This window comes from Varanus komodoensis, unplaced genomic scaffold, assembly GCF_004798865.1.
Source record: "Varanus komodoensis strain SLA01 unplaced genomic scaffold, ASM479886v1 scaffold71, whole genome shotgun sequence".
Taxonomy (NCBI): Eukaryota; Metazoa; Chordata; class Lepidosauria; order Squamata; family Varanidae; genus Varanus; species Varanus komodoensis.
The window spans coordinates 2,000,685-2,011,017 of NW_025336360.1; the positions used below are offsets into that span (position 1 = coordinate 2,000,685).

General features: G+C 53.7%; 1 protein-coding gene across 1 annotated transcript; it reads right to left on the bottom strand.

Annotated features, from left to right (window-relative positions):
* Positions 1-2,747: 2,747 nt before the first annotated feature.
* On the bottom strand, positions 2,748-3,617 carry LOC123034722 (E3 ubiquitin-protein ligase RNF186-like). The gene has a single exon (XM_044452311.1). The coding sequence runs from the start codon at positions 3,615-3,617 to the stop codon at positions 2,748-2,750; it is 870 nt and encodes a 289-aa protein (XP_044308246.1).
* Between the last annotated feature and the right edge of the window lie 6,716 nt (positions 3,618-10,333).

Genomic DNA, 10,333 nt, shown 5'->3' on the forward strand with positions numbered 1-10,333 from the left:
GGCACCATTAGGAATGGAACAGAAAACAGAACATCAGAATCTTGCTTCCTTTAAACAAATCTCACCGGGAATATTGTGTTCAGTTCTGGTTGCCTTACCTGAAAAACTGAAAAATGGAGAAACTGTTGAGTTGGAAAAGGTGCAGTGAAGGAGAACTAAAACGGTCAGTGAGCTGGACCAGTGGCTGCAACTGGGACTGTTCAAGCTTAGGAAAAAGGACTTCCGTGTGCCTGTCCTGAATGCTCCACTGTTCAGCTTCCTGGGGTGACGCCACTGGGTTCCAGTCTCATGAAGGAGGGAGAAAAATGCCTCCTTCCCCATCTTCTGCAGTCCAGACTTCCCTGGCCACACCTCGGCCATGCCTCCCCTTGCTCACCTTTCTTCAGTGCAGATGAGTGCACAGCCTCGCACTTGGGGCACAGGAGTGGGCGTCACAAGTGCAGCTCAGGGGACAAGTGGCTGGAGAGCAGCGCTTGTGGAAGGGACCTCGGGGTGCTAGTCGACTGCAGGCTAAACACGAGCCAGCAGTGTGATGCGGTGGCCAAGAGGGCGAACGCCACCCTTGGTTGCATAGCCAGAAGCGTGGCTTCTAGATCGAGAGAGCTGTTGCTACCGCTCTGTGCGACTCTGGTGTGCCTGCAACTGGAGTATTGTGTTCAGTTCTGGGCCCCTCATTACAAGAGGGAAATAGCAAGGTTGGAATCGGTGCAGCGAAGGGCCACTAGGACAGTGGCCGGTTTGCAGGGGAAGCCAGTTGAGGAGAGACGGAGGGAGCTGGGTCTCTTCAGCCTGGAGAAGAGGAGATTCCAAGGGGATCTGTTGGCGACATCTAGGTATGTGAGGGGATGTGCACTAGGCCAGCGCTTTCATGGTGCTGTGAAACCCTGGATCCCCTTTGTAGTGAGTGAACCCAAGCACCACTCTTGGCGGGCTTCCTAGAGTCTTCCTGAGAAATATTCTGAAGATGAAGACCTTGAAAACTTGGAGAGGGAGCTCTGGGAATGCAGCAGGACACCTTTGCATCTGCCCCCAGGGTCCCAGGCTGGCCAGGAGAGCAGGAAAGTTTTGGAGGGGGAGGAGGGAGGGCGGCTTCCTTGCTGGTCCCTGACCCATGACGAGGCATCAGCAGGGACCTGCGGGAGCCATCCTGAGCCCACGAAGGGAAGGGTCCTGGAGAAGTCCCCAGCTGGGGTTCAACACTCTTGACATGAGTAGAGGCTAATCTTCCAGCTCACTCTCTCTTAGAGTTGCTTTGCCTTGTAGCTGCAGAGTGCCAGGAAAGGCCCGCATTGCAAAGAGGCTGCCCCGGGTCCTGGAGCCCGAAGGGGAGGGCTGAGCTCACGATGCCGCACTCGAACGGTCGCTCCCCCTATCCCAGCTCTTCCAAAGAAAGGTAAAGCTGCCTTTGTGAAGTAATACTTGGATCTTGGTGCCCTTCCATCTGTTCAGTCATGGAAAGGGAGGGGTACACTGCGCCCCACTAAAGCCAGAGCCCCGAATCTCTGGAAGGCCTCTGTCCCGCCAGGCTGCCGTCCATGGACACTTTCAGACAGAAAGTTCCATGCGCCCCGAGAATCCCTGTTGCTTTGGCCCACATGGGCTTCCCCTCTTTCCTCCTCCCCTTTGAATCTTTCTGCCTGAGGCTTTTCCTTTCTGAAATCAGATCTTCTCTTCTCCTCCGTCCCTCCATCCCTTTTACACATAGGCTGTGCTGAGGAGACACACAGAGACTTTGCAGTGCTTGTGAATACGTATCGGCATTTCATTTCATCCTGTGGACCTGACCCTGGATCTTTTCAGTGCCTAGCCCCACGCTGAGACACACCTGCGTTTGAGGGTGGACTCCCAATTTATTTTTTAAACCCTATACTGGCCAAATTGCAGAAGGGCTTTGCAAATACCCCAGACTGGAAGAAGGACAAGAACGTGGGCCCCAGACCAAATCAAGCCGAGGCTTCCCTGAAAAGCAGAACTGAGGGTGTTGTACTTTGGGCACTTCATGAGAAGGCCAGGCGCTCTGGGGAAGACCATGATGCCAGGAAAAGTCGAAGGCAGAAGGAGGAAAGGAGGACCAACACGGAGATGCACCGACACGCATTTGGGAAGCTGCAGCTGTGGGCTGACTGGAGCTGAGAAGGCCCCCACCACGTCAGAACATTTGGGGGAGATACCGTAAGTCAGAGGTGACTTGGCGGCGTGTAGCCACACAACAGACAAACACACTGACCGAGCAGTTGTGCTGCTGCTGACCTCGGCATTTCCTGGCAGCTCCTCAACGGCTCTGCATTCATATTGTCATTGGAATTGTTTTTCGATTGTATTTTCGAAGTGATTTTAATAATACCAATTTACAATGGTTTCAGTAGGCAGGGATTTTATTATCCTTAGCCGTATAAACACTACAAATAAATAAATAAATACAGCAGGGGAGGGAACAGAAATGGCTCTTCGTGCGGCCAGGCGCAACGTTGGCTCTGGGACGACGCTGGAGTGCGCTCGAGATGTGCAGTGTACCCCCCCCCCTTCTAGACGCGTCTCGTCCTGCCTCTTTCTCATCCATCAGTCATTCCATTTCTGTGCCAGGCCAGCAAAGCAAGTCTTCAGACCATGACCCCCAAGTTCAAAACCGCTACGCGGAGATGGAGGGTGCCACCCGCTGTAACATCGCAGGGAGAGAGAGCAGGTCCTTGTCGGACTCCCAGCAAGATGCAACCTCGCCCAAGTCTAAAGCGCGGGCGGGGAGCCTTCTAGACGGGCGGCAGGACATGTCCGGCCGTCTTTGGCCCAGGCGAGCACCAAACGCCGGTGCAGCCGCACTGCCACTTCGGGCTCCAGCACAGCACCAAGGCCATGGCCGCTCCCCAGCCCACGACGATGCACAGCGCCCACTTCAGCAGCCCTGTGTACAGGAACGGGAGCGCCAGGATGACCAGGGACACCAGGAGCAGCACAAGGAAGAGCAGCCTCCTGGCCGCCACCCTGTTGTTGCTGCCGCCGCCGCTTTCATCATCTTGGCGGATGTAGAAGATTCCGTGGGCCGGGAGCGCTGCGGTCAGATGGTCTGGGAAGAAGGTCGCCTCCCCACCCAGGCCAGGGCTTGCCGGGAGGTGCCAGAAGGCCTCCTCCGGGGTGGGAAGGGTGCTGACGAGGCCTCCGAAGACGGTGGTGTCCTTTCGGCAGATGGGGCAGCTGATGCGCCACGCTTGGTCTTCGTTGTGCAGGAGAAGCTTCAGGCAGACGGCACAGAAGACGTGCTGGCAAGACAGAACTTTGGGCAGCCTGCTAAGGCTGTAGTGGTTAACACAGATGAGACAGTCCTCGTCTGCAGTCCAGCTTTCCGAGGGACCCGGGGAGCCTGCTTGCTGCGCCGGAACGACAGAGCCGTCTGGAGCAACGGATGCCGACAACGGTGGTGCTGAGCAGCTCGGAGAGTTGGTGTCTGAAGCCGATTTGGGTGGGACGCCTGGACACGGCTGCTCCACAGGAGATGCTGAACACGACAAGTCCACAACAGGAGCACCGCATTCGACCTCGCCTGTGTTTTCCACGCATTTGTCCTGTGCCTCCACATTTTCCATCCCCGCAGCTGTTTCTTCAACAGGTTCACACTTGTCCATTTCTTTCCGTGGCAATTCCAGAAGAAACACCTTCTTTTACTAGCAAGCTCCAGCAGGGAGAGAGAGAGACTTTGGAGCAATCACACCGGGCTCCACAGTAGCAAACACGGCTTCCGTGGCTCCGCGTTTTTATTGCAGCGCTGTCCGATTATCAGCGAGTTGGCTTTAAGCCACTTCAGCATCAGGAAAACAGCTACCAGAAGTGCATTAATCATTAACTCCCTCACTACATGCTCCCAACCCTTGGCAAGAATACAAACTCGTTCTGCCTGCAATTCTCTCCATGATCAAAATGTGCAATGGTCCTATCAGTAACATGGTACTAGATTTTATAAAAGTGCAAATGCCTGACAGCACGTATCTGTTTCAGCCTCTGGATAAAACAGGATTAAACTGGGTAGCTGGAGCCTTCCCGCCAACTTTCACAGCCAGGAACACGATAGCAGGTCCCTGTGTCCCTCCTTTCAAGCTTTCAGCCCACCTGTTTATTGTTCTTTGTCTACAGCATGTGTTCTTCCATGGCCGATGGAACGGGGAGTTGTTTTCTTTTGGGCCACGGACTAGCTGGGTAATTCCCTTAATGATCTGACAAGGGTCCCTTTAGAAAGCTGGATGTGCAATTTCAGTAGCGAGGCCCACAACTAACATCGCTCCCACAATCCGTGCTTTAGACCTGCTTCTTTACCCTGATTCATTACAGCAGCAAAGAAAAGTTGCTTGCTACCCCTTGATAAAGAGCAAAGAGAATCAGCCCGAACATGCAAAATTTTGCCATTTAGTTCACTGAAATTCACCAGTGCAAGGATAAAATCCACCAGTATAAGATATCAACATGTAGGATATCACTGAAGCATGGGCTATTGTGTTGTCTGAACCCAGCTATATCCACAAGCCAGGGCTTACTAATCATAGACCACCCATGAAAAGAGTCCATGGTCGTTGGGTCCTGGTGCCGCATTTTGCAGCAGGGGTCGGTGGGTTTATTAGACAACCCAATAGCTCAGGATTCAAGAGCAACCCACGGTTCAGGAGAAACCCATACTCCACCCTTGAGTGGGGGCACTGTGGTGTCCGACCCCAATCATTCAGTACTCTGTGACTAGGATGCCTTTTACCAGCTCTGGCTGGTACGCCAGCGATGCCCGGTACACATCCCAGTACCGTGGATTTCTTCTGCCCACAGCGAGCTCTCCTTTGCCAACCTCCTGCCAGGAGGGCTCACAGTATTCCATGTGGGACCTCCCTTGAGACTAGCCCAGAAAGAGCAGCTGGGCAAAATTCAGAAGCCAAGTTGCTGAACACGGCAGTCAGCATGTTACACCTTTGCTCGGAGAATTGTGTGGGTTGCTGATATGTCTGGGCAAAAGTTCCATGGTGATCCTTTGCCCTAAGCACCGTCTCCCTATCAATGCTCCTGTTTGCTGAGAGCTGCAAGGCCTCCTGTAGCCTTTACGTGCATATCCAAGGGAGCCAGATGGAGGGACTTTTCCATGGTGGCACCCCATCTTAGAACCTCGCCCACCCCATGCGGTTCCAAACCCAACGTTCCAGCCCGGCTTCCCAAACCAAGTGCTCCCGCAGGCCCGTCATCCCAGCTGGTTGGCCACAAGGGCAGGCCTGGCGGGCGCTGGGGCCTGAAACGGCCAGAAGGCACAGAACTGGGGACGGCTGCCACCCCAGTGCTCAACGCGTGGAGGGAGCAGGGTGCTATTATCCACACCTGACCGAAGGCCAGTCTCACTCTGCTCAATATCTGACCCCCAGCACATGCCGACTTTGGAATTAGATTCAAGGCACGCTCGATTCTCGCATTCAGGAAAAGAGGCCTTTTGCAAAGGAGGAGGAAAGGCAAAAGCCCCCCTTCGATGCAATTTCCCATTCTGATGGCACTTCCTTATTTAGAGATCTCTTTCCTAGTAATTAAAAACGTGATTTTGCAGGAAATGTTGCACGGGGGGGGGGGGAGCTTCGGGGATGCAGAGCAGCTGTGGGCCTCCTCGTGGCGTGCGGCACGGAGAGCCCACTGCCTCCGCGGCCGGCTGAACCGGTCCTACTCTGACAGCCCATGGTTGCTTTAAAGCCCTCCTCCCTGGCGGGAAGGGCCGGCCAACAAGGCGCTTCGGCAAGGAGGCATCCGGGCAAGGCCAGTCAAGCAGCAGTGCTCCTTCCAAACGGAGCAAAGAACCCGAGCAGCCAGCCATTCCCCCAGCCCGTGGGGTCCACTTTTCCAGGCCAAAGAACCAAGCCAAGGAAAGCAGCTGTGGAGGTGGCAGATCGGCGGGGCTGTGCGGCCCGACCGTGCATCCATCGCACGGTGTCCCATTTGCACTTCTGGACAGAAGTCGTGGAACTATTTATTTCATTTTGCTATTTCACCGCTATATTAGCTCACACCTGGGTTCTCTGAGCAGCTTGCAAAATGTTTGAAACGGCATAACATCTACAACAGCAGAATAAGAACAAGAACATCCAAATTGTAAAGGAACAGAATCCAACAAGTTAAAATTAAAATCATTACACTGAAAACTTTAAAATAAAGATTTAAAATCAAGATAAAACTATAAGCCAGGAATAGGGTCCAGTTAAGATCAAAATTTACCAGTCAAATCAACTTTTAAAATAGCTGGAGAAAAGATACCTTCTCCTGGAACCAAAACTGTAACAGTGGGTGCAGCAAGGCGTCAGGCCTGGCGCGACAAGGTGAGGTGGCAGAGGCATGCGCAGCAGGGGTGGCGGGCGTGGGACCAGCCTCCCCCAGCCTGGCCGACCCGGGCTTGCATAGTCAAAAGGTGGGCCGGATAAATGGGCATGGCGGGCCATAGTGAGGACCACGCTCAACAGGAAAACAGCAATGGATAAGGAGCTCCACAGAGGTACCAGCCTCTGGTGCCAACACCCGTCCCTCCTCTATCTTCGGATGGCAGCAGGATCGGGGCCGCTCTTTCCCCCCACACTGCAGCACCATCCAGGAGGGCCACGGGATCTTGTCCCAGGCTGAAGGAACTAAAAGAAAGTGAGCCATGCCCTAAGGAAGCCCCTCAACATGTTGGCGAGAAGCCCACCAGTGGCTGGATGACGCAGAATCCAGACCCACGGAACTCTGTGATGTGCAAACACAGTCTCCGGTGGAGAAAAAACAAGACGTTACAGGAGCATAACAGAAAATGAACTTAAAGACGGTTACGTGCACCTCCTATCTTATGTCTGGGCTTTCAGCCAACATGTCTTGCTGAGCAGGGCAGGAAATAGTTGAACCGTGCCTTTTTATAGCAAGATTTATACAAGGACTCCCCACAAAGAATAACTAAAACTATTGTGAGCTGCTCCGAGGCTTTGGCAAATGGGGTGCCATAGAAGCCTTCTAAATAAATAAATTTTGGAATAAAAGGTTGTTTTCTCTAGGTGGGTCATGTCTAAGGGCAGAGAACTGTGTGCATTTAGGCAGAAAAAGGCCCCAGAATGCAGCTCGGTCAGGTGGGCTGTAGGATTCTTTTCCATGTGCCCATGCATGGGGTATTCCCCCAATTTTCTTAAACACGCCCCCCTGCTTTAAACTGAGAAAAGACTTGCAACGGCGTGGAAATTGCGTTGTCTGCTGTCCCAGATGCCCTCAGTCCAAATTGGACCTCACTGAAGAACAGTCACGGAAGACGCCACGGGCCAAAGGTTATGTCGGTCAAGCGCAGGGGAGAGATTGGATCGTGCCCCAAGACGTTCACTGGAAGGTGTTCAACGATGCAACTCAGCTTTAACAGGTTTTAAAAGGACAACTTCCATCACGTTGGATCAGACCGTCTGTTCTGTAGAATCACAACCGGGTGCACACGCTGGCGCTTCCTTTCTGCGTCGATTGATGCACAGGAGGGCCTCCTGCAGCGCTTTTCTGAAGGGGCAGCAGACTGGCTCCCTCGCATGGCCTCGTGGAAGAGGGACACCACGAAAGGCACAGGGCGAGGGGAAGCAACCAGCAGCTGCCCGTGTTTCAGGCTACCGGCTCATCTATTATTATTATTATTATTATTATTATTATTATTATTATTATTATTATTACATTTCTATGCCACCCCTTGCCGAAGCCTCTACCCAAAGGCTTTTAGCCCTCTCCTTTTCCGAGACTTCCAGATGCTTTGCAGGATGAAAATCTGCTGCCATTCCCAGGTTGCGGAGGGCTGCTGGGCAAGCCAGCCTCCGCCGGGCCCTCCCTCAGCGCCGCGGGCAGCAGCTGCTCTTTTATTTATTTATTTATCGATTTATATCCTGCCTTTTTCCTACAAAGGGCTCAAGGCAGCTTACATCGTTCTTCTCCTCCATCTTTCCCCACAACAACAACCCTGTGAGGTAGGCTGGGCTGAGTCTGTGACTGGCCCAAAGTCACCCAGTGGGCTCCATGGCTGAGCGGGGACTCGAACCCAGATCGTCTGAGTCCCAGTCCCACGCTCTTAACCACTACGCCACACTGGCTCATCCTCTTCCCCATCATGGTTCCCAGGGGTTTGCTGGACAGGCAGAGGGCCTGGGAACCAGGGGCCGGGCATCGGCTGCCCCTGCTCCTCTCCACCACTGTTGCCTGGCCCAAAATGAGAGGGGGAGAGAGGAAGAGGAGGAGCAAGGCCAGCGGCACCTGCCAGGTGCGTGCAATCCCACAGCTGCCTGGCCGTGCTGACCCGTGGTGCCCAGCAAGTGCTCCAGAACTGCATTTGGCCCTTCAAACTGAGTCTGAAAGAGTTTCCCACAGAACCTCGCAGGGGAAGAAAATAAGAAACTTGTGGCGTGGGGGGAAAGGAGGGCAGGAAAGCAGCAGGGCGGGTGTGAGGAACCCCGACAGGGAGTTCTCGTATCACAGCCGTAGAACTTGCCACAAAGGTGGAGCAGGCGTGTGGCCACACACCACACCTGGAGACGGCATCCCCGTGGCTTGCCAAGGTTCGGGCCTGCGGGTTTTCCCTCGTGGCTCTTCTGCCACCCAGTGGCCACTCTGAGGATGCCGCGGCAGGGCCTGAAAGGACATTGCGCGCCAGAACGGAAACGGAACCGATTTTGCCTCTCTGCCCGACTTCCAGGGAACTCGGGATGAGGCGTTTGCTTCCTTCTAAAAGGGGATTTCCTGTGTTCTTATGCACGGATTTCTAAGATTGGGTTGCTTACGTTAAATGGGCTAAAGCCGCATCCTCAACAGCTATTAGATTGCAAGTCCAAGCATCACTCAGCAACAGCAGCAAGAAAAATGGCAGTAGCCAAGAAATGGAGGGATAGAAACATAGAAACATAGAAAACAGAGTGAGTCAGAATGGGCCACCTGGGCCATCTAGTCTGACCTCTGGCACCAGCCGGCTCCGCTCACAACATGCCCACCATGTGCACGTCCAGCCTATCCTTGAACACCCGCACTGGTGGGGCCTCAACCACCTCCTGTGGACGCCCATTCCACACCCTCGGGGTCCTGACTGTCAGGAAGTGCTTCCTGGCACCTTGGTTCCCTGAGCTTTGCTCCGTTGGAGCGCATCCTGCCTTCCTCTGCAGGGGAGAACAGGTCTCTACCCACCTCCGTGTGACACCCCCTCACATACCTGTATGTCACCAACAGGTCCCCTCTGAGTCTCCTCTTCTCCAGGCTGAAGAGACCCAGTTCCCTCAGTCTCGCCTCATTTGGCTTCCCCTGCAAACCGGCCACCAACTTTGTGGCCCTACGCTGCACTGACTCCAACCTGGCTATATCCTTCCTGTAACGAGGTGCCCAAAACTGAATACAGGACTCCAGTTGTGGGCGCACTAGAGTCATACAGAGTGGTAGTAATACCTCTCTTGATCTAGAAGCCACACTTCTGGCTATGCAACCAAGGGTGGCGTTCGCCCTCTTGGCCACCACATCACACTGCTGACGCATGTTTAGCCTGCGGTCAACCAGCACCCCAAGGTCCCTTTCACAAGTGCTGCTCTCCAGCCACTTGTCCCCTCACCTGTCCTTATGACACCCATTCCTATGCCCCAAGTGCAAGACCTTGCACTTATCCACATTGAACACCATCCTGTTGTCTCCTGCCCTCTTCCATAGTCTGTCCAGATCCTTTTGGATCTAGAGTACCTGCTCCTCAGTTGTGGCAACTGCTCCAGTTTTAGTGTCGTCTGCGAATTTGATCAGCAGATTGTTCACCCCTTCTTCCATGTCGTTAATGAAAAGATTAAACAGGATTGGCCCCAGGACAGAACCCTGGGGGACCCCACTTGTCACTGGCCGCCATCCCGATGATTCCCCGTTAATGGTTACCCTCTGCTTTCAGTCAGTCAACTGTGCCCTAATCCACCAGACAGTGCTTTGGTGTATCCCAAAACTCCTCAGTTTCTCCACCAGGATATCATGGGGCACTTTGTCAAAGGCCTTGCTGAAATCCAGGTATACCACATCCACTGCATCCCCTCCATCTAGCCATCTCGAAACCTTGTCATAGAATCCCACAAGGTTCGTCTGGCAGGACCTGCTTTTGCGGAAGCCGTGTTGAGTGGCTGTCAGCCTCCCTTCCCTATCTAGCATCGCTAGATCTCTCTCTATTATGAGCCTTTCCATTGTTTTTCCTACAATGGACATAAGGCTAACCGGTCTGTAATTCCCCATGGCCCTTCTACTACCCTTTTTGAAAATTGGGACCACTGATGCCACCCTCCAGTCCTCTGGAACTTCACCCGTTCTCCATGAGGTCTCAAAAATGGAGGCCAGTGGG